At 39.4% G+C, this 24,902-nt stretch overlaps 1 protein-coding gene across 5 annotated transcripts in view; it reads left to right on the forward strand.

Annotated features, from left to right (window-relative positions):
- The window catches only part of ATP13A3 (ATPase 13A3), a 103,326-nt gene that overhangs the window by 74,087 nt on the left and 4,337 nt on the right, over positions 1-24,902 (forward strand). For 3 of the 5 annotated variants that reach the window (XM_080652292.1, XM_080652291.1, XM_080652294.1), the window contains 6 exons: positions 579-651; positions 3,713-3,890; positions 5,934-6,121; positions 9,559-9,647; positions 14,886-14,966; positions 16,567-16,656. In XM_080652292.1, coding sequence (XP_080508418.1) covers positions 579-651; positions 3,713-3,890; positions 5,934-6,121; positions 9,559-9,647; positions 14,886-14,966; positions 16,567-16,656 — 699 coding nt within the window. The remainder of the gene's footprint in view (positions 1-578; positions 652-3,712; positions 3,891-5,933; positions 6,122-9,558; positions 9,648-14,885; positions 14,967-16,566; positions 16,657-24,902) is intronic. The other 2 variants (XM_080652293.1, XM_080652295.1) reach the window with 2 other exon arrangements.

Genomic DNA, 24,902 nt, shown 5'->3' on the forward strand with positions numbered 1-24,902 from the left:
TTGTAGTTAATTTTGCTATACATTTACAGGAAAAGGCTGGAATGAGAAAGGTGTTTCAGCAATAGTTGTAGGATATTATGAATTCGGAGAAAAACCTTAAACAGTGGTGTACATAAGTACTCTATCAGATTTTATCCTGGAAGTGATCTCACTTTAGATATATCTCTAAGTGAACATTGGTGACATCCCAAGGAGTCTTTGTGAAACTATACTTTTTTATCATTTGTAGAAAGTATCAGGAGGGATGTTGTTAGATATTAAGGAAGCTTCAAGATACTAATTTTCAAGAATATTGAATATTGTGAGTAAAAGTTTGTGTTTTCTTTTTGCCAAAAAAACTTTTAAAAGATTTTTATTGAATGAATTGTTAGGAGATGCCTTTTATACTAATATATTAAATTGAATGTTTGCAAATATGTTGTATTTCACTGATTCGAAAGGCAAATGTATTTTACTTTTCAAGCAGGTCCAAGTGTCATTTAGTAGTAATCATTGGGGCGGGGGGAGGGGACTAAAACCAGAGGAAAGTGGTAATTGTCCCCGAAAACTAAATATGTTTTAAAAAATTACTTCTGTAGGTCTTAAGTAACCTAGGAGACTTCCAGTTTCTCTTCATTGATCTGGCAATCATTTTGGTAGTGGTATTTACAAGTGAGTATTTTGTTAGTGATTTCAAAGCCTATGAAATTCTAGTGACTTGTTAAACTTTGGTAAATTTACATCGACAGTTGTAACACTGCATACCTCTCCAGATTTCCTGTTAATACTGCCTTTTATTACCAGTTGCTTATGTTTTGTCCCATTTATTTTATTCTCTCTCTACTCTTTTTTGAAATATTTGAGAATAAGTTAGTATTATCATGCCCCTTTGCCTCTGAATATTCTAGTATATATTGCCTAAAAACAAAGCCATTCTCTTATACTGTATAATTAAACACAGTTGTAAAGATCAGGAAATTTAGCATTGATAAAATAGTATGTAATCTGCAGCAGGTGTTCAGGTTTTGTCATATGTCCAACGATGCCCTTTTATAATCATATTTTTTAAAATATATTTTTATTGATTTCAGAGAAGGAGGGAGAAGGAGAGACAGAAACATCAGTGATGAGAGAGAATCATTGATCGGCTGCCCCCTGAACACCCCACACTGGGATTGAGCCCACAACCCAGGCATGTGCCCTTGACTGGAATCGAACCCTGGACCCTTCAGTCTGCAGGCTGACGCTCTATCCACTGAGCAACCAGCTATGGCCCAACAATGTCCTTTTATACCTATCTTTTTTCCTAGTCCCCTACCAGGTCTAATCAGGGCTCACAAACTTCATGTAATTATCATGTCTCTTTAGTCTTCTTTAATCAGGAATATTACATCAGCCTTTTTTTGGGTCTCTTGATATTGATATTTATGAAAGAAGATATACTAGTTATATGGCTTTGTGCAGTATATTCTAGTTAGACGCAGGCTATAAATTATTTTTTTAAAAATATACTTTATTGATTTTTTTACAGAGAGGAAGGGAGAGCGATAGAGTTAGAAACATCGATGAGAGAGAAACTTCGATCAGCTGCCTCCTGCATACCTCCTACTGGGGATGTGCCTGCAACCAAGGTACATGCCCTTGACTGGAATCGAACCTGGGACCTTTCAGTCCGAAGGCCGATGCTCTATCCACTGAGCCAAACCAGTTAGGGCTAGGCCAGCTGTGGGCAAACTACGGCCTGCGGGCCGGATCCGGCCCATTCGGCTGTTCTATCCGGCCCGCGGAGCCAAAAGATTGGAGGGTTCTCTTGCTCTCCCCTCCGCTCCTTTACTTTGAATTTATATTAGTTAACACAAACACTCCATCCATGCTTTTTGTTCCGGCCCTCCGGTCCAGTTTAAGAACCCATTGTGGCCCTCGAGTCAAAAAGTTTGCCCACCCCTGGGCTAGGCTATAAATTCTTGGTGGGAATATCACATACAGGTTGCTCTGTCCTTCTAGGTATCCTCTGTAATAAAAGAGTAATATGCAAATTGACCATCATTCCAGCACACAAGATGGCTGCCCCCATGTGGACACAAGATGGCCAGCAGGGGAGGTCAGTTGGGAGGGACCAGGCCTGCAGGGGAGGGCAGTTAGGGGCAAACAGGCTGGTAGGGGAGCAGTTAGGCATCAATCAGTCTGGCAGGGAAGTGGTTAGGGGGTGATCAGGCTGGCAGGCAGAAGTGGTTAGCGGCAATAAGAAAGGAAGGCAGGCAGGCAAGCAGTTGGGAGCAAGCAGTCCTGGATTGTGAGAGGGATGTCCGACTGCGGGGTCCCAGATTGGAAAGGGTGCAGGCTGGGCTGAGGGACACACCGCCCGTGCACGAATTTTGTGCACCGGGCCCCTAGTATCATATAAAGAGACACAAGATGTCGGTTTGTCCCAGTATTGGTGATGTTCACATCAAAATAAATAATAATGTCCCTAGCCAGTTTGGCTCAGTGGATAGAGCATTGGCCCATGGACTGAAGGGTTCTGGGTTCAATTCCGGTCAAGGTCATGTACCTCGGTTGCAGGCTTGATCCCTGGCCATGGTTGGGGTGCATGCGGGAGGCAACCAATCGATGTGTCTCACATTGATGTTTCTCTCTCTGTCTCTCCACCTCCCACCCTCTCTTAAAAAAAAAAAAATATATCAATGGAAACATATCCTTGAGTGAGGAGGATTAACAACAACAAAAATAATAATAAAAAAAATAAATAGTAATGGTAATAGGATCTTGACTCATTTAATCAAATAAAAATGTAGTTCACACTGGCAGGCAATGAATGAATGAATATGTAAAGGAATAAATGAAATGATGGACTTAAATCATGGAAAGAACCTTCCCAGTTTTATTGACATTTTAGGCCAAATAATTCTTTGTTGTTGGGGATTATTCTGTGCATTGTAGGATGCTTACCAGCGTCTCTGGCCTCTACCCAACTAGGTGCCTATAACACTTTTCCAGTTGTGACAACCAAAAATATCTCTAGACTTTGTCAAATGTTCCCTGAGGGGCAAAATCATGCTGGTTGAGAATGACTTATTTAGACCATTTTTAATTTTTTATTAAATTTATTGGGATGATTGGTTAATAAAATTATAGGTTTCAGGTGTACAAATCTATCATAATACATCATAGATAGTCTTTAATGGATGCTAAAAATTAGTGAATGAGCCCTGGCAGGGTGGTTCAGTTGATTGGAATGTTGTCCTGTACACCACAAAAAGGTTGTGGGTTCCATCCCAATCAGGACACATACAGGAGGTGACCGATCAAGGTGTCTCTCTCTCTCTCTCTCTCTCTCTCTCTCTCTCTCTCTCTCTCTCTCTCTCTCTCTCTCTCTCTCTTTCTCTCTCTCTCTCTTTCAATAACCCAAAAAAACTAGTGAATGAATTTTGATGAGGGACAGGAGTTTTACATAGTCTCATTATACACATTTATGAACAAAGCAAAGAGAGACTTAACAGTGGAGAAACTCAGTGGATAACACCTTAATAAACAATCAAAGCCTTTTTTTATGTTACTGTTTTGTTTATTTTGCTTCAAACCTTAGTTAATGTCTTATGAGGAAGAAATTGTATTATTTTAATTGTAGTTGACAAAAAAAAATTTTTTTATGTTTCTAAATGAATTTGATTATGCATTTTATAGAGACAAATTCATTGAGCAACAAACCTTTCATCTTTTTCTTCTAATGTAGTGAGTTTAAATCCTGCCTGGAAGGAACTTGTGGCACAGAGACCACCTTCAGGCCTCATATCGGGGGCCCTTCTCTTCTCCGTTTTATCTCAGATCATCATCAGCATTGGATTTCAGTCTTTGGGTTTTTTTTGGGTCAAGCAGCAACCTTGGTATGAAATATGGCATCCACATTCAGAGTAAGTTGGTTAGTCCATTTAGAAGTCTGTGCAAAGTGTGTGTAACATTCATGTATGTAAAAATAAGTCTAAAATTTTATATAAAAACTAGAGGCCTGGTGCACGGATTCATGCACCAGTGGGGCCCCTTGGCATGGTCTGCGGGTATTGGGCCAAAACTGGCCATCCAACACCGCCTACTGCTCCTGCCTACCGCTCCTGCTCATCCCGGCCCACTGCACCTGCCGCTGCTTGGTAAGCTCGCTGCGGCTCCGCTGCAGTCTCTGGACTGCAGTGGCCAGCTGTGAACCCCATGTCTGGTGCCCTTTGGTGAGCTGAGTGGCACTCCCACTGTGGGAGCACACTGACCACCAGGGGGCAGCTCCTGTGTTGAGCGTCTGCCCCCTGGTGGTCAGTGCATGTCATAGCGACTGGTCAATCAGTCGACCAGTCGCTTAGGCTTTTATATATATAGATTTTGCATGAAGCTTAATTAAATACTTAAATACTTTATATCATGATTAATTTCTTTTGTGTGTAGGAAGACAGTCTGGCAAGATCTTAATAATCACTACCAAGATGGGGACGTTGGACCAGTTTCTTAATTTGCTACTGAGCTTTGCTTTCCTTATCTGTAAAATTAGAAAGTTGAAATTAATTACTTGGGCCTCTTCTATACTCAGAATGTAGTGCTTCTAACTTTTCTAACCCCATTTTAGGAAATAGCATTTTAAAAGCTAAATTCTTTTTTTTTTTAAGTATTATTTGTTTATGGGTAGAGTGTTCTACAGTTCACAAATCATGACATTATTTTAATTAATTAAACATAAAAGCTATTCACTAAGGTAATTTTGTTGATTTAAATTTTCAGATGCACATATTTATTTTGCTTGATTAAGGGAGATTACTTGTCTTTAAAGTTTTAGAAACATAATATTACTGTTTGCTTATCTATATATATAAAAGCCTAATACGCTAAGTGTCTGGCTGTTCAACCAGTCGATATGACGCGCACTGACCATCAGGGGGCAGACGCCCCGACTGGTAGGTTAGCTCGCTGCTGGGGTCTGGCCGATTGGGACTGGGAAAGATGGGCTGGACATGCCCTGGAGCCCTCCCATGGTCCCTCCCCTGGCCCTGATCATGCACCGGTGGGGTCCCTCGGCCTGGCCTGCGCCCTCTTGCAATCCAGGACCCCTCTAGGAATGTTGGAGAGCCAGTTTCAGCCCAATCTCCTCAGGCCAGGCCGAGGGAATCCGTGCACCGGGCCTCTAGTATGTACATATAAACACTGCATATGAAAAGGAATAGATGAGGTTGTTCTCAAGAATCCAGATTTGTAGCAGATTTTTTAAAAATATATTTTACTGATTTCTTACAGAGAGGAAGGGAGAGGGATAGAGAGTTAGAAACATCGATGAGAGAGAAACATCAAATGTAGCAGATTTTCTTACTATTTAATAATGCTTATTATAGCTGATGTTTTAGTGATGGATATTGGGGACTTCTTATACTAGTTCTATCTTTGTTTGCCAGTCCTGCTCACCTGGAAGTAGAGATGAGAGAGCCATAGCTGGAGAATATTGAGGGCCACCTCAGTGCCAAGTGCTATGTTGGACATGTACACACCCTATCATACTCATTTCTCACAGTAACCCTTTGAATGAGCAGGTGGTGTCCACACTTGCAGGTTGGGACATGGGCTCAGAAATTAAATAATATTTCCTTAGTGATAGCTAAAAAATGGTAGAGCTAAGGTCAAACCAAAGGTCATTTTACCTTTACTATGCTAAAATTACTCCCCAAATTTAAAAAGTGAGAGGGGTTTATTAAGTAATGAAGTTTCTTCTAATTTTTTAACTGATTGGAATGTGACTAAATTGAAAAAACCCTTAATGTTCTTCTACCTGTTTTATATATCTTAACCTTAATATTGTTGGGTCTTCTGCTATATACCTTATTTCTATTTATTTTATGGTAGTCAAGGCAAGTAAGGTAGAATTGATTTCTTTTGTGCAATTGGTATTGTGTTTAGTAACTTAAAATTTTTTTTGTATGTTTCAGTGCTTGTAATACAACAGGAAGTCTATATGGGAATTTCTCACATTTGTACAATGAAACCGAAGATGATCCACATAATATACAAAATTATGAAAATACCACAGTGTTTTTTATCTCCAGTTTTCAGTACCTCATTGTGGCAATTGCCTTTTCAAAAGGAAAACCTTTCAGGCAACCTTGCTACAAGAATTGTAAGTTTGGTATTTACTGTGATTCCCATACTGCTTACCTTCTTTAAAAATAATGTAAGAAGAGTAGAGTTAAAATTGTCTTTTCAAAGTAAAAGAGATATCCATAAATAGAATTAACCTAGTGATCTAGATGTTTATTGTCTGTTTTATTCTCCTGGTAGCTGCCACCCTAAGTTTAAAATTAAAGCCACCAGTTCTGAATATTCCTCGTTTTCACAACCGATTACTTCTGGCTGAAACTTTTATTTTTACAACCCATTGTAGGGAATTTCAATTAGAAGCAGGAACAGAGGGTATTATACTTTCCTTCTGGGTGGTCTGCACAACACAGTTGTCTGTTACTCTTTTTTGACATGGGTATAGTCAATGTTCACATGGATTTCTTCTGTCACCTTTCATCCTGCAGAAGGGGCCAGTAGAATGGAGACTTGTGCCTTGTAGACTTTTCTTCCATAGCATTAAAAATTTTTGTTTATTTTTTATTTGCTTTATTGGGGTGACATGGGTGAATAAAACCATACAGGTTTCAAATGTACAAATCTATAACACATCATCTGCATACTGCATCGTCTACTCTCCATCGAAAGTCACATCTTTCTGCCATAGGTTTGTGGGCTTTTTTATTCTATTTAAGGTTCTGTTTTTGAGTCAAAAAAAGGGACTATGAAGGAAATCCTTTATGGTGCCTTACTTTGGTGTCATATTCTATCAAAAGGATCTGGAGTCATTAACAAATCTGTGATGCTATAAACTGGGACATCTACACTAATAAAAGAGAAACATGCAAATTGACTATCACTCTGCTACGCCCACCAGCCAATCAGGAGGGGATATGCAAATTAGAAGGAAAAAGATGGCAGCCGCCCAGCTGCTCCAGGTGCAGAGTGGCCGGGTGGGGCAGGATGCCTGCTATGAGAGGGAGGGCAGGGGGTGAAGGGTCTACAGGAGCGGCACTCTGGCCTCAGCGAAGACAAAGACTGCAGACTCCGGAGTCTGCAGCGAAGACAAAGACGGCAGACTCTGGCTGGAGTCTGCAGCAAAGGCGGCAGACTCTGGCCGGAGCAAAGGCCTGGGTCCCGGGTGCCGGAGGAAAACGGGTGCTGGAAGCCAAGGGAAGGAAGGCCTATTGCACGAATCTCTTCATGCAACAGGCCTCTAGTATTTAATAATAACTTGAGTTTACATATTACATTGCATTTTAAGTACTTAAATCTACTCTTTCCTATGGGTTCCTCATTATATCCCTATTTTCTAGTTAAAATAATTTGATGCTGAATGACTTGCTAGTGTTTACATAGCTTTGTGGCAGAATGTAAAACAATCTAAATCTTTAACTTAAGGAACATTCTCCCCTGGCCCTTAATCACCACACAACACAGAATTTGTTTTAATAGCTATCTTCTGATGAAGAGTATTACTTTGATAGGATTACTAAGAAAATTACAAGACTAGGAGGAGCCCGGGGCTGAGAGCATAGTCCACTGAAAACTCTTACCTCTCTAAAATGAATACCTGATTTTTCCATTCTTAGTTGAAATCATCTTGGTCTTTTCATTTGGGTGGATATATAAATCTGCCAGCCACCCACCTCCCCTGTCAAGTTCCTTTGATGAGTGCCTCTTTTTCTCCCCTGGCTAAGCAGAGGAAAGATTCAATTATTTATCTTCTCCTTTGCTTGGAGATCTTGGCAGAGTTGTAGAGGTGTGATCAAAGGGGGTTGCTCCAGGAGAAAGACATGAAAATTTGAGAAGCAGTGTTGAGGTGGATGTAAAAAGTTTCTGAGCCTGAGTAAATTTTTTCATCTTGCAATATGCCAGGAACTAGATTGCAGATCTATTTTTGCTTATCGTTTGTGAAAATGCAATAGGATTTAAAAAAACATTTAATATGGGCTGTTACTTTATTGAAACAAAACTTCTGTCTCCACATTTTTCTTTGGCATTTGTAGTCTCACATTTCTTTTTGTCCTTTTTCGGGTTTTTATTTATTTTTTAGTTTGTGTGTTTGTGTACTTCCAACTGGCATTTTTTAAGCACTTTTTCTTTAACAGACTCTAATAACTTATCTATATTAATAAAAGGGCAATATGCAAATTGGTTGGGACGCCCTCACGCAATGACTGAACAGCAGGCTGCGTGGGGCAACCAGGCCGGCGGGGGGGGGGGGGGGGCAGTGAGGGGCAACCAGGCCGGCAGGGGGGGGGGGCAGTGTAGGGCGACCAGGCCGGCAGGGGGGGCAGTGAGGGGTGATCAGGCAGGCGGGGGGGGGGCAGTTAGGGGTGATCAGGCTGGCAGGGGGGCAGTTATTTGCAGTCAGGCAGGCAGGCAGGTGAGCAGTTAGGAGCCAGCAGTCCCAGATTGTGATATGGATGTCTGACTGGCGGATCAGGCCTAAACTGGTAGTTGGACATCTCCCAAGGGGTCCCGGATTGGAGAGGGTGAAGGCTGGGCTGAGGGCCTTCCCCCCTACCCCCCTGTGCACGAATTTCATGCACTGGGCCTCTAGAGTATTAAAAAAGAGTATATATGTATATATAAAACAGAATATTTTGAAAGCTTCATGGTAAAATTTTGGTTATATATGGTCCTAGTAAAGTTTGAGTTTGAAGCTGACCTCAAGTAGGAACTTGTAAATAAATATTCAGACCAAAGAAAAAAGGGATAAAAGGTTGAGGGCTATCAATGTAGTTGGGAAATTTCTGAGCCTCTCTCATGGCTCATTATGTAAGCACACACTTAACAAGAGGGCCATGAGCAGAAAGTTTTATTTTTGAAGTTGGAAATGTGATTCAAAGTACTGGGTGGGATTTACTATTCCTAGCTATCACAGCAAGCCATAGAGGTAACCCACATTTAAAATAATAAATCAGCTCACTTTTTTTGTTTTAACTATCATTTTCTGTGAAAATATTTTCACAGAAGTCAATGAAATAATGGTACTCACCTAGCAGAAATATACTTACATTCAACTTAGAATGCCTCTATTTAGGATTGTAACATACCTAATACTGAGAATAAATGTTATTCAGCATTTTTACTAGTACAATCAACAATAATTGCCATTGCATACATGTTTAAATGATGATCTCGTTTTGCCATAAATAGTCTAGTCTCTTATTTGTGAGTTATGACTGGCTTGATTATCTTACAAAGTAGCTGTTTATCTGGGAGAAATATAAATTTTCATAAAGGTCTGTGTCTTAGTTTTTTAAATGCTGTTTATTTTTACATCACATAAATGAATACTTTGGTCCTAAATAATGTATTATACTCTAGGAAGTAATATAGAGCATACTTTATATACTTAATCCACCTAAATAGCAACATTCAGTATTCACAACCAAATTTAGAATTAACAGGATTGACAATGTACCAGTTATTATATGTCTTTTTATATAAAGGAACTTTCTAATTTAATTGTTTTACTTTCTTTTTCAGATCTTTTTGTTTTGTCTGTGATTATTTTGTATGTTTTCATATTATTCATCATGTTGCATCCAGTTGCCCCTATTGACCAGGCTCTTCAGGTAAGGCTTAATTTAAGCACATCAGTTATTACTGGTTGCCTGAGGAGTGATAGTATCTGGGACAGTATCAGAAAAGGACATATTAGTATTACATGAAATTTACACAGCCAAATGAGACTTCTGGATGTTTGCTATGGCTTAAAATCTATCCCTCTACTCTTATGTTATAGGGGAAAGAGACTGAACTGTCTACATTTCTTTTTTCCAGGACTTCTTTTTTCTGAATTTTCTAAGATACAGTTTTATTAGCCCAAAGATAACCTATAAAGAATAAAAACATAATTAAAACAGCAGCTTTTATTGACTCTATTTGCTATTTTATTTTTCTTTCCTGTTTCTTCACTTTGCATTCCATTTCTACAAACAGATGTCCCTTACCAACGTACTTATTGAATAGTCTGCACACTGCTGCTGCTTCACTATTGAGTTCTCCATGCTTTTTAAAAAAATATATTTTTATTGACTTCAGAGATAAACGGAGAGGGAAAGAGAGATAGAAATATCAATGGTGAGAGAGAATCATTGATCAGCTGCTTCATGCACGCCCCCTACTAGGGCATGTGCCCTTGACTGGAATCGAACCCGGAACCCTTCAGTCCACAGGCCAACGCTCTATCCTCTGAGTCAAACCAGCTAGGGCTCTCCATACTTTTTTTATTAAAAACTTTATGTATGAGGAAATACTTTGTTTTATACAAAAGAATATGCACACATTTAATTTGTTAAACATAATGTAACAAAATAACACCCATGAGTCCATTATCAAACCTAAAAGTAGCATCATCAAGACAGTAAGTTTGTCTAAACACCCTGAGAGAACCACTATTCTAATTTTTTACTTCATTGTGTTGCTTTTTATTATACACTTGTCATATAAGCATGAGGTCATAAAAGATAGTTTTGCTTGCTTTTGAACTTTATGAAAATGGTATCTTGCTATCTGCATTTTTCTGTGACTTGATTTTTCCCGTTAGCATCATTTCTGAGATTCATGCATTTCATTTTCACTGCTATATAGTATTCCACTATAGGATTATACTATAATTCATTTATCCATTGTTCATCAGTACATAATTGGGTAATTTTCTTTTTCTGTGAGCACTTACTATTTAGCTTTTTCAGTTATGCCAAGTTGTTTTCCAAAGTGATTGTACCAGTTTATACTTTCATCAGTGTATGAGAATCCATTGTTACACATCATTGCCAACCAACACTTGTCTAGTGGATGTAAAAGTGTTATATCATGATGGTTTTAATTTGCAAATTATTAATTTTAAATTACTAATGAGGTTGAGCATTTTTCATATGTTTGTTGGCCCTTTTTATTTCCTTTGTGAAATGCCTACTCACGTTTTTACCCATTTTTTTCTATTAGGATGTTGTCTTTTTCTTATTTTTAGAAATTCCTAATGTGCTTGGCTATATATGTGCTAAGTAACTTCGGCATGTGCCCTTGACTGGAATCAAACCCAGGACCCTTCAGTCTGCAGGCCAACACTCTATCCACTGAGCCAAACTGGCTAGGGCCTTCCTAAAGGTTTTAATACAAGTTTTTGTTAGATTTACTTCTGGGGTATTTTCATTTTTGTTCCTTTGATAAATGTTTAAAATTACATTTTCTAATTCTTTTATGCTGGTATAAACAGTATAATTGTCTTATATATTCATCTCATATCCAGCAGCCTTGTCAAAGTTTATTCTAAAAATTTTTAGATTCTCTGGGCTTTTCTGTTTTAGATAGTCATCATTATAAATAATGACAATTGTTTTGTTTCTGACATTTCAGTACTTAGCTTTGTATGTATTTTTCATGTCCATTAACCTTATTAATGTTGCTTGTAATGGTACTGATATGCTGTAATGTCCCTGACTCTAAAAGGAGTGCTCTTAGTATTTTATCATTGGATATATTGTGGGCTGGGTTTCTGGTATATACTGTCTTAGCAGGTTGCAGAAGCTTCCTTCTATAGTGTTGTTACCATAAATAGATGATTAATTTTACCTAATGCTTTTTCTACAGCTACTGAAATGATCACACAGTTTTTCTCCGTAGAGAATGTAGTAAATTGTAGTTAGTTGACTGGTATTCAAATGTTGAACTAACACTGCCTTCAGTAAACCCAATTTGGTCATGATGCATTCTTTTTTATACTCTCTGGATTTGGTTTGCTATGATTTTGTTTAGAATTCTTGCTTCTGATTGCATGAGTGAGATCAGACTTAATTTTTCTTTGTTGTATGTTATTGAGAGATTTACATCAAAGTTATATGAGCTTTATGGAATGGTATTCCATTTTGTGGACTTTTCCAAAATTTAACTAATCCCCTTTAAATGGGTATTTAGGTTGTTTCCAGTGTTTTGCTATTATAAGAAATGCTGTATTGCAAATCCTTACGCACTTCATTAAGAAGGACAAATGCATACTTAGAGGTTAAATGTGCAGAAATGGAATTGCTTGGTCAAAGGGCATCTCGAATTTTAATTTTTATAAATATTGTGTTACTTGTCTTAGAAGAAATTGACAGTTTATCATCTTACCAGCAGTGTACTAGTATGACTGTTTCCCGGCCACTTCATTGAGGGATTTAGATAAGCACTTTAAGCAAAAGAAGAAAGCAAAACAGAACACACATTTCTTTCCTGCCACATGTGTCTTCTGCTTCACAGTCAAATTGAGAAAAAGGGGGACACATGTAGTACTTTCAACAATAAAGATTAAAAACAATTATTTCTTGAAAGAGTGCTGTGAAAATTCACTTCATTTCCCGCATACTCATCAACTAGTCTGTATTCTACACCTGCCAGTCTACTGAAGCTACCTTGCCAAGGCAGTTAACAACCTTCTTAAGTCCAATGAACTTGTCCCATTAATTTCTTTTTTTTCTTTCTTTTATTTTTTTTTTAATTTTTATTCTTACTTGATTCCTCAGCAGTACTTGACAAGTTAGCTGTGCCAACATCCTTGAGATATTTCCTCTGGAATTTTGTGATGTTTTGCTCTCTTGTGATGGTTCCTCCCTACTTCTGTAACTCCTCATCCTCATTCTTCATTGTGGTTCCAAATCCTCTGCCTGCTCTTTACATGTTTTGTGTTCCACACATTTCTGTAGTTATCCCTACATTCAGGTGATCTCATCTGTAGCCATGGCTTCACCCATAGCTGCTGTCTGTGTAATGAAGATTCCCGACTTTATACCCTTAGCATAGTGCTCACAACTGAGCTTTAGACCTGAATCTACTCCATTGACATACTGAATATTATCTGCATGGTTCACCCATCAACATTTTTAAACTAAGCTCATCATTTTCTTCCTCAGCTCTGCTTTGTCTCCGTTTCTTGGTACCACTGTTTACCCAAGTCAGAAGTGTGTATTTGTATCCTTATCTATTTCTTTTCTTTTTATAGCCAGTCTGTTGATAGATTCTCTCAGTTTTCTTATTCTGAATCTTTCTTTTTTCATTCCAACCCCATTTGTCACCTAAAAGGAAACTATTGTTTCCTCTATTCACAACACTTTTGACACCAAATGTTTGGGGATAGTTCCACACCAACCAATTCTCCAACTCTCTGGACACCAACTGGATATCTTGCATTTCAGTTCTGACACTAACCACCTGGAGATAGTGCAGGTTAAGGGCTCAGTCGCACAAGACTATACTACAACTTCAACCAGTTGTAAGTCCCAGCTTGTCCACCTGTACTTCTGACCAAACAGCTATAAATTGGTTCCTGCAAACCCTTTTTCAGGTTTGATAATTTGCTTTATCAGCTCAAAGAACTTAAGGGAACACTTATGTTTACTAGTTTATTATAAAGAATATAATAAAGGTACAAATGATCAGCCAGATGAAGAGTTATGTAGGCCGAGGTCTTCTGGAAGGACCCAGAGTACAGAGCTGCTGTCCCTGTGGAGCTGGGATGTACCACTCTCCAGCACATGGATGTCTCTAAAACCTCTAGTTTAGGTTTCTTTTAATTTTTAAAGGAGGCTTCATCACTAGCCATGATCAGTTATTAATTCAATCTCCAGCTCCTCTTTCCTTCCTGGAGGATGAGGAAGTGGAGCTGAAAGTTCCAAGCTTCTAATCATGGCTTAGTCTTTCTGGTGGGCCACTCCCATCCTGAAGCTATTCAGGAGCCCACCCAGAGTAGCCTCATTAGAACAAAAAGCATTCCAGGGGATTTAGAAGTTCTGTATAAGACACTCCCTATCACCTCCATCACTCAGGAAATTATAAGAGTTTTAAGAGCTGAGTGTCATGAACCAGGGACAGAGACCAAATATATATTTCTTATCATGCCCACCACTTCTTTAATTCAAGCTACTGTCACCTTTTGTCTGGATCACTATAGCAGTCTTCACCCCTCAAATCCTTCTTGCTGGAGTCTTAAATGTTTTTATAAAATATTAGATTATATCACTCCTTGGCACCTAGCACAGTATCTTGGATATTCACTCAATGAGTATTTGCTGACTAAAGGATGAATGTGTAAATGGGTTTTTTCTTTTCTTTTTTAGGCCTTAGAAATTAATTACAGATTTTAAAGTGAAAATTTAGATTGTATTTCTTAAATTGATCTGTATAGTTCTTTTATTCACTTGTCTTTATATCAGTATAGGTATAAAATTATATTTTATTATTAGATCAATATCTGCTTCATTGTTTAAAGACAAGATTTTATTTAAAAAATAGGGACTTATTAGCCCTAGCTGGTTTGGCTCAGTGGATAGAGCGTTGGCCTGCGGACTGAAGGGCCCCAGGTTCGATTCCGGTCAAGGGCACATGCCTAGGTTGCAGGCTTGGTCCCCCCCCCCACACACACACAATGGGGGGGAGGTGCAAGAGGCAGCCAATCAGTGATTCTCTCTCATCATTGATGTTTCTATCTCTCTCTCCGTTCCTCTCTGAAATCAATAAAATTTTTTAAAAATAGGGACTTAATAGAAATTTATGGTCTAGTAAGGCTTAAGCTATTCAATCTGAGTGATGAAGATCTGACTAAGCTCAGCCACTTTAATATTTTTTTTTAACCTTAAGTTATTTACACTCTGAGTTTTATCATCTGAAAAGTGGATATAATATCTACCTTGTGGCGCTGTTGAGGATTGAGTAGGTTATTCTATGTGAAGGTGCTTGGTACATAATAGGAATTAAATTAATCTTAAAGTTATGATGTAATGCCATAAATATAAACTATATACTGCAATTTTAACTTAAAAATTTTTGTCTTACAGATTGTGTGTGTACCATATCAATGGCGTATAACTATGCTCATCATTGTTCTTGTAAATGCCCTTGTATCTATCATGGTGGAGGTAAGCACTTCAGATAATCAAATGGCTACCTTGCTGCTTTGGGATTCTTGGCGATTTAATGGTAATGGGGGAAGAGAACAGGTAGCATTATGGAAGCCTACAAAGTTTCAGTTTCATTTTAGTTAAGTTTTTTTTTAGCCTTCTGACATTTCCATTAACTGATAGTAGTCATATTAAGGGATATTACTTAGCTGTACTCATACAGATAGAAAATAAGCAGTGAGCTAGCAAAAATTAGTGATTGATAGAAAGGGGAGAAAATTGGTGCTCCGAATTGTCGGGGAAAGTTAGGAGGCACATCAATAAAGAGGAAACCACCAAACTGGAGGGGTTGTGGGGTGGGGGTGGGGGTGGAGATTGGTGATCAGGCAGCCCATAAACTGGTGGCCAAGAAATCAGAGTGGGCTGGTACCACTGAGTCCTGTGATATATGGTAAAATTTCCCATTTAAGGAAGAAAAGGAAGAAGGGGGACTTTCTCCATGAAAAGTCATAAATATTAATAATAAGAGAGTTTATTGAGAGTATAAAATAATGACCGTTATGAATTTACCCAGTCTCAGCATTGATTAGTGGAACTTCCTTTTTGATATTTGCTTTCAAGTTCCCTCTAGAGGTCTTAAGGACTCTTTAATTCATTGTACATAGTACAATTATTCTCCTATTAGGATTGCCTTTAGATCCATTTCTATAAAAGAAACTGCTGAGTTCTCATTTGCTGTTTATTAATATAATTTTGTCTGTTCTCCAAACAATTATTATTCTCTTCTACAGTAGCAACATATGAAATGGAAAGAGATAACAGGTGTGATTTTTAAGTTAAGGGTTTCATAGGACATGATTTTGAATTAAAATTAGGTAATTTGGAAATATATACTTTAATGATAATATTTCTAGACTTGGAAATTATGCTTAATTTATCTTTCTAAAAGATGACTTGGTATTTAAATTTGGACCATAGCTGGCAGCATGGATTTTATGGTACTGGTACTGATCTTTTTAAAGTGCCCAGTGGAATGTGTGTTTGCTATTGTATGGACAATAGAAAGCACAACCAAGACATTGATTTTAAAAGCTTTTCTTTTTCTATAGGTAAGCAACTTTTCACTCAAATGTTTAAGATATATATACTTTTTTAAAACAGATTTTTTTTTTAGGGAATCCTTTCATAATCCCTCATAATGTTTTACTCTTGCTCACTATCAAAGAATTATTTGTGTTGGATTCTGAAAATCATATTCATTTATAGATATAGATACATATAGAATTAATTGTGAATATTTATCGGAAATAACTCACTGTTAAGAAAAATACTGGATTATAATAAGCATTATTTTAATATGGGGAGTCTGACTATTCATATAAAAGTCATGTTTTGTGGAAAATTTAGAAGTCCCATTTTATCAAGAATTTTAAGATGATTTGCATTTGTCATAAAAGCCATGTTATTTTTTTTGTCTGCAATATTAACTGAAATTCTCTATATAACAAATCATGTTTTTTACTAATGATTCAGCATTGTGTGATCCTTTTTAAATGTGCACATTAATAAAGAATGACTTAGTCATTTTTAATTCTTAACTCACTGGAATATCTCTCAGAACTTCTGCCTTGACATGGTCCTTTGGAAAGTTGTGTTCAATCGAGACAGACAAGGAGAGTATCGCTTCACCACCACACAGCCAGCACAGGTTGGGACTCAGCACTTGCTCTCAATTCTTCATGTATACCCAGACTCTTTCAGTTGTATTCTCTGCATTCTGTAGACTGATGTTCTGTTGTGTGTTGCTTCAACCTTTTTCCCTATGCCTGGCATTTCATTTCTTGTAAGGAGTCTTAGAAAATTCTTGGCAAACCTTTGTTACAGGCTTCTCAGGACTTCAGAAATTTCATAAGTCTTTTTTCCATTCCAATCCTTATCTTGTGTTTATGTAAAGGTCTTGTCCTCAGTGGTGAGAGTTAATTTTTCCATTTCTGTCTGGCTTAAATGTTTTCATGAGTCCCATTAGAAGCTGAATGAGATTTATGTAAACAAAGTTATGAAATGGGAATTATTTCTAAATGGATCAGAGTCCAAAGGTCAAAACTTTCAGCAATTATTTCTGATTTATTGTTACTGTATCTTAATTTTGGGTGGCTTTTAGGCTTTTCTCAGCAAATGTCTCTCATCATTCAGAAAATTTTCAGGCAGTGCTCATTTTTATACAAACCATGGCTTAGGATTTTTTATTCTTTTGGACCCATTATACAACTTACTGCTTGAAAGATATGCAAGCACTGTGATAAAAAGAGAATGAGATATAAACCCATTTCCTGGTGTTAAGGTTTTGACCTATAGTTTTTTCATAGAAAATATAAGTTAGTCTTATTTTTTAAACTTATGCCATTGAATTACATACAGCTCTGCAGTTTGTTTGTTTATTTGGTTAATTTCCTCCTGAGGATATTTTTTCCATTGCTTTTCAGAGAGAGTGGAAGGGAGGCAGGGAGGGAGATAAAGAAACATTGATGTGAGAGACACATCAACTGGCTGCCTTGCACGTGTCCCACTGGGGGCAGGGAGGGAACCTGTAACCCAGGTACATGTTTTTGACCAGGTACGTGAGACCCTTCAGACCTGGGGTTGATGCTCTAACTTCTGAGTAACACCGGCCAGGGCTCTACAGCTTTTTGGGTATAGAGAACTTAATGATGCAATGTCTCACCTCCTCATTATCTTACCCCTTTGTTGGTAGGTGGATGAGGTATTCTAAATATTTTACTAAAGATTTCTGTATCTAAATCTTTTACTCATCATGAGCCATGCAAGGAAACTTGTAGAGTTCAAAACGATTTCTTGGCATTGCTGAATTGGGCTATTCACTTATTTTTAGCTTTTTTTTTTTGACCTAGGTAGCAACTTCCTGAGTTTTATTTGGTAATTTTGCAGGCTTGATGCCCAGTGTAATACCACATGATCCTTTAATAAGAGGTCCTGGAGAGTGCTATTTATTTTTCTAAAGTTTCATGATGAGTAGTGATCTATGTATATCCTATCTAATAAAAGAGTAATATGCAAATCAGCCATCACTCCGCTACACCCACAAGCCATGCCCACCAGCCACGCCCACCAGCCAATCAGGAACGAATATGCAAATAAACACAACCAAGATGGTTACAGCCACAGAGAGCAGGAGGGAGGCTTGGGTTTCCCCGGCAATGGAGGAAACCAAGCTTTCCGCCTGCCCTTGCCGGCCTAGGCCTCCACTCAAGGCTACAAAGTTTCAATGACAGAAGATACATAAACCCAAACAGAAATGGCGGCAGCCACGGAGCTGGAAAGAGCAGGAGGCTAGGGTTGCCCCCGGTGATGGAGGAAGCCAAGCTTTCCGCACACCCTGGCCCGCCCAGGCCTCCGCTTAAGGCTACAAAGTTTCAATTATAGAAGAATCATAAATCCCCCCAAAAATGGCTGCCACCACAGAGCAAGCAGAAGGCTTAGCTCTGCTCCAGGCTACAAAGTTTCAATTGTAGAAAATAAATAAACCCCAGATACCAGGGCCTCCACTTGGGTTGCCGGGGGGCATGGCCGGCCTGCAAACCACCATAGGCCCCTCGCCCAGGCCGCCCCACGCCCCAAGGGAACCCCCACCCTGATCTGGGACACCCTTCAGGGCAAACCAGCTGGCCCCCACCCATACACCAGGCCTCTATCCTATCTAATAAAAGAGTAATATGCAGATTGACCATCACTCCAACACACAAGATGGCTGCCCCCATGTGGTCAAAGATCCTGCCCCCATGTGGACACAAGATGGCCACCACAAGATGGCCAGCAGGGGAGGGCAGTTGGGAGGGACCAGGCCTGCAGGGAAGGGCAGTTAGGGGCAATCAGGCTGGCAGGGGAGCAGTTAGGCATCAATCAGGCCAGCAGGGGAGTGGTTAGGGGGTGATCAGGCTGGCAGGCAGAAGCGGTTAGGGGCAATCAGGAAGGCAGGCAGGTGAGCAGTTGGGAGCCAGTAGTCCTGGATTGTGAGAGGGATGTCCGACTGCCCGTTTAGGCCCGATCCCACCGGTATCGGGCCTAAACGGGCAGTCGGACATCCCTCGAGGGGTCCCAGATTGGAGAGTGTGCAGGCTGGGCTGAGGGACACCTCCCTCCCCCGTGCACGAATTTCGTGCACCGAGCCTCTAGTATATATATAAAAGGCTAATATGCACAGTGTCCCCTTGGGAGTTCGACCGGGAGACCAGGAATTCTATCACTCGTTATGATGTACGCTGACCACCAGGGGGTGGCACGGAACGAAGAAAGGCCCCCATTGGTCCTGATCACCGGCCAAGCCTTAGGACCCTACCCATGCACATGGCCTCTAGTAGTTTTATAATGATGGGATGAGTTTGGAATCAGCTTCAGTTTCTTTTTCTCAAAGCAGTGTAATGCCTTAGTAGTGGGCATTAGGGACTCAATTCCTTTAGCTAAATCTCCTGTGTTTATATTTCTTTCCTTTTGATTACCTCACTACATTATTTCAGAGGTTAACTTTGGCTCATATCATCAGTCCTCATATGAGATACTTGTATTGGTAAGGCTCAAGACAAGGAAAACATTTACCGTGAGTTATCAGCTTCTCCAGAGAGATCTACAACTGACAGGAAGTAAATGCAGGTTCTGAAGAGGAGTTATACCCTGACTTAGTCAAAATTTGGTATCATAAAGCTGTAAACCATTTGAATTGGAAATCCCGCTTCATTGTTCACCCAAAATTAAATGGTAGAAAATTCTATAATTTGCTACATCTCTATTTTTTAAACATTTGTTAATAAGTATCTGCCCTTATTTTTAAGAGTTTGTGCCTCTCACATGCAGTCCTACCTCTGAAGCATTTAGGGAAGAGTGAAGATAGAGAGAGTGAGTGGTCAAGAGCAGGTAGTTCTAGCATGTCCTGTGTGCTTACCAGTTCTGAGAATCATTGACTAGACAAGAATTTTAGTCTTCATTTTCTATGGTTATGATTAAGAAATTATTGGCTCTAAAAAGAGTTTTTATAACCTCTTAACACAGAATGATACACTTTCGTCTTCTGACATTTGTGTGTGTAATGTGGTGTCACTTCATATTATGACTCTTCAAGAGCCAATCCTATATAATAAAAGCCTAATATGCAAATTGTACCCTCAACCGGGAGTTTGACCAGAGGTGAGACTGGCTGGCTAACCGCCTGTGGCCCCTCCCCTTGACCAGCCCTGTCCCCGATCAGGGCAGGCCGGCCGGACCCCACCTGTGCACGAATTCATGCACTGGGCCCCTAGTTAGTCATATTACTGTAAGGCTGTGGTTCTCAATCAGGGGCACTTCTTCCCCCCGGGTCATTTGGCAGTACCTAGAGACACATTTGGTTGTCACGGTTTGGGGCTGGGGGGTGCTACTACTGGCATGTAGTTGGGTGGACGCCAGGGATGCTGCTAAATAAACATCCTATAGTAGTATGCAGGACAACCCAGAATGTCTAGTCCAAGATGTCAGTAGTACCTGCCATAAGTGAAAAAGAAAGTAAAGATGAGGGTGCCAGCTACACCTAGGATTTCTGTGGCTGCCATAATTGTCCCTCACCACAAACTCTTGTTCCACATTTGCCCATTCTGTATGTGCACTTTCTACCGAGAATCCCTTGAGGTCTTCTCAAACTGCAACTCCCAACCTTCTATACTAATGTCAAGGGAAGAACATTTCTCTTTCTTCTTTTCCTTCCTTACCATCTGTACCCAGGGACCATTGAGTTGGCCTGAAAGCTAGAGTACCTCAACTAGGCTTCAGGTCTTAGACACTTGAATTGCGAAGTCAGAACTTCACCTGGAAATCTCTAGTAATCATGTCAAAAAAATCTGGTGATCTACAAGATACTATACACTTATAGGATCCTTCCAATTTTAAGGCATTTCTAACTTCATTTTATACATAGAGAAATAGCATTTAGTCCACTTGCCAAGATTTTGCATCTAATGAAATGGCAGAGTTGGGAGTGGAAGCCATGGTTTTTGATTTCAGGAGGAGTGTTTTCCCACTATGCCACATTGCCTCATATATGGGGCTATATAGGTGTAAATTAATATTAACAATCACATGACAAAATGGAGACAAACCATAGCTACTATTGTCAATACCTACTTTTTATGGTAGACACCATATGAGGCATTTTGTATAAATTCTCTCTAATTGTTATGACAATCTCGAGATATAGGAATGTCTTTAGTTTCTCCCAATTCTTACAGATGAGGAAACAGTGTTAGAACTGGAATTCAGATTCAGATTTATTTGGACCCAGGCCCATAATATTTTTAGGCCAAAAAGCTCTTATGTATTCTTTAAAGACAAAATAAGTATCACTTTTTATTTAATAGATACTGTGTTCTACTTGGCCTACTGAACATTCCTGCAGCTAACCTAATTTAGATACAGGAAGGATTTTTACATAATACTAATTTATTTCCTATAGTGATTGTTTTACTTCTGGATGCTAGGTGGCCTGAATGAAATTGAAAACAGGTTAAGTAAATCACATGCAAATAATCAAAGTTAAAACTTTTATGTAGCTAAATATTTCTCAGATGTTAAGACTTATTCTCTGACCAAAAAACAAAAATCTTGATATATCGTGATTTTCAAGCAAAAGTATCTATATATATATCTATATATATAAAAGCCTAAGCAACCATCCAACCATCCAGGGGTCCTCAAACTATGGCCCGCGGGCCACATGCAGCCCACCGAGGACATTTATCCGGCCCGCCGGGTGCCGCTGCCTGTCCTGCTTAGCAGCCAACTTGTCCCGGGCCTGCAGTGCGCATAGGAATTTGTTCATAGTTTTTTTTAAACTATAGTCTGGCCCTCAACGGTCTGAGGGACAATGAACTGGCCCCCTGTTTAAAAAGTTTGAGGACCCCTGCATTAGACTGTCAGACTGGTAGCTATGATGCGCATTGCCCACTAGGGGGCAGGCACTCCAACTGGTAGCTATGACATGCACTGGCCACCAGGGGGCAGACACTCAACACAGGAGCTGCCGAGCTGCGGAGGCTTGGCAGCTGCTGTTCTCAGGTGATGCACCCAGGACCAGAGAGGAGGGAGCCTGATTCCGGGGTGTGTCACCCGAGAACCACCTTCTCACAACCCGGGACTCCTGAGGGGATGTCGAAGAGCCGGTTTCGGCCGGATCCCACAGGCCAGGCCGAGGGACCCCACTGGTGCACGAATCCGTGCACCAGGCCTCTAGTTCTTCAATAAATGCCTTTGAACTTCATCCTTGATCTACTGAAAGAAAAATTTTCAGTGGAGTGTCCCATCATCTCTGTACAGCTTTACCCTGTTTGAGAAGATCTGTGCTGAATGGCCTCTTGGTGCCTTGGTGGCTGCTTAGTGGTAGATGTGGAACTAGAATTGTTGTAGTTTGATCCTGCCTGAGGATTTGTGCCTGATTATATTTTCCTTTTTTGGGGGAAAATCCAAGTGTTAGCTATAGTCTTTATGCCACTTAGAATATTGTTCGAGCTTATGTAGATGTAATGCTAATTCTAATTGTCCTTATTTGTTTTATATTCAGGATTGGTATGGAAGAAGACTTTTATGAAAACCATAGTACCATTATAACATGTCCTGCAAGCCTGGCTTTATATTTTACATGCTACCCACGAAAACATTTCCTAAAAGACACTGCAAAGATTAAACTGGCATTGGGGTTCTAGAATGAACAGTTTGCAATGGTCTAAGAAGCAGGAGAATTTTAGCTGTAGATCTTTTTGGAAATTCTTTGTGGTTTCTCTGTTGGTCTGTGGTATCCTCTTTCCCTCTTCCGAGGGATACACATGGTTGTTTAGTCAGGGTTTCCTTTCAGGAGCCAAACAAAAGCTCCAGTTGCTATGGCTCATGTGTTCTCCTGCTTCTGAGACCTATCCCTAGGTGTTCAGGGAGACCCGAGTGCTCATTCTGAGTCCTGTGATGCTCCCCCTCTTCGCTTTCTGGTTGCACAGTGCTTGCTTTTCTCCTCTTGCCACCATCTTCTCTCTGGATTTATTTTTCATTCCAGCATGCCTGTAACACCTTTTATGTTCTCTACCGGTGTATTATATTGTCTTTGAGAATGTGTGTGGTATGTTTGTGCTTGCAAACTAACAAATCTTATTCTTGCTTATAGTATATTTTTTTGTGTATGATGTTTGGGGGAGGTGAAGACACAGGAACAAAATACGTGTCTAATTACAGTGGAGGGGATATCCCTAGTGTTTCTTGTGACTTCATTTATTTTTTCTGAATTATAACAAGTGTGCCTTGCTTTTAATAGGGACATGAGGATTTTTTAAAACATAACATGTTAATGTAAAAAGAATACTATTCAGCTCTGGCTGGGTGGCTCAGTTGGTTGAAGTGTTGTCCCGTACACCAAACAGTTGCAAGTTCACTCCCCCAATTGGGGTGGCACCGATTGATGTTTCTCTCTCACATCTGTATCTCTCTCTCGCTCTCACTCTCTCGCTCTCGCTCTCACTCTCAAGAAAAAAAAGTCAATAAACATATCCTCTGGTGAGGATTTAAAAAAGAAAGAATACTATTCAATTGTGATTCTGTTTGCAATGAAATTGGCTTTAATTTTATTGCTTGCCTCCCTTTCTGCAGGTAGGGAACAGTGGATTTAGAGATGTGTGTGTGTGTCTTCCATTTGAATACACTTGGCTGTGCCTTTCCTTAACTCAGCCTGCTCTGCATTGTCCTTCAACCCTGCAGGCTCATCTGGACAGACAAGGCCTATATGTTTCTGGTTTTTTGTTTTGTTTTGTTTTGTCTGTTTTCTTACAATCACCATTCACCATTAATCTCTTCCTGTGATCCTTTAAAAGTGCTACATGCCATAAAATAAAAAGTGACAGCTTTCAGATTGATTTAGGAACAATGGTCTTTTCTGCAACTATATTGAAGACTTTAAACATCTTGGAAAAAAGATCCAAGTAGTGAGCCCTCACCTCAGATTAAATGTTAAGGTTTGTTGTGTACGGGCCTACCCTGGAAAGGAATTGTTGGTTCTTTGGGTCACCTGAAGAATCCTGTATCATCTTGTGGGCTTCTTTTAAGGTGATGGTAATAGCTCTTTTTAGCTAGATGGCTAATCAAAAATCTGTACCTCCTCTCTCCCCCCAGAATTGTAAAGTATACCTTACTTGTTACCACAGTTTTTGCCTATAAATTCTCTATAGCAGTGCAGCTTACTGTGTTTTGTTGACAAAGTAAGCAGACCTTTAAAAGCACCCAGTTATTATTGATAGTGGTCTCAGTGCTGCCACATGCCCACAGTTTTGGAGAAGAAAAGAGTAGTAGGTTCCTGGTGGTTGTCTCAGTAAAATAAAAGGACCTACCAAGTCCAAATGTAGAAAAGTTTAAGAGTTTTCATAGTAAAGTATTTTGCTGTTCTCCTTTGGCAAATGTAGAAACATGTTTCAGAACACATATGTTATAACAAATCTGCCTTTCTTGATCATGAAAATATTTTGGATGTTAACATTAGAATGCTCCTCTCAGTTACGTTATGCTTCCATTTGGTGAGATTGTTTTAATTGAGATTAGACCTAGTTGTAGACTGGGTTATGTATTAATGGCAGAATAAAACAACCTGGGATTTAATTTTGCTTTGGAGAAACAAAAGCCAAAATAATTAAAAATTGATCATTCTTTAGAGGTGAATATAATTAGTTCTTGGTATAGTTTACTTTTATTTCATTTTTAAAAAAGATTTTGTATTGATTTTAGAGAGAGAGGAAGGGAGAAGGAGAAAAAGATAGAAGATCGATGTGACAGAGAAACATCGATCTGCTGGCTACTACACGCCCCCTACTGGGGATTGAGACCACAACCTGGGCATGTGCTCTGACTGGGAATGGAACCCACAACCTTTCGGTGCATGGGACAACA

This window comes from Plecotus auritus, assembly GCF_963455305.1.
Source record: "Plecotus auritus genome assembly, chromosome: 2".
In the NCBI taxonomy this organism is placed as follows: Eukaryota; Metazoa; Chordata; class Mammalia; order Chiroptera; family Vespertilionidae; genus Plecotus; species Plecotus auritus.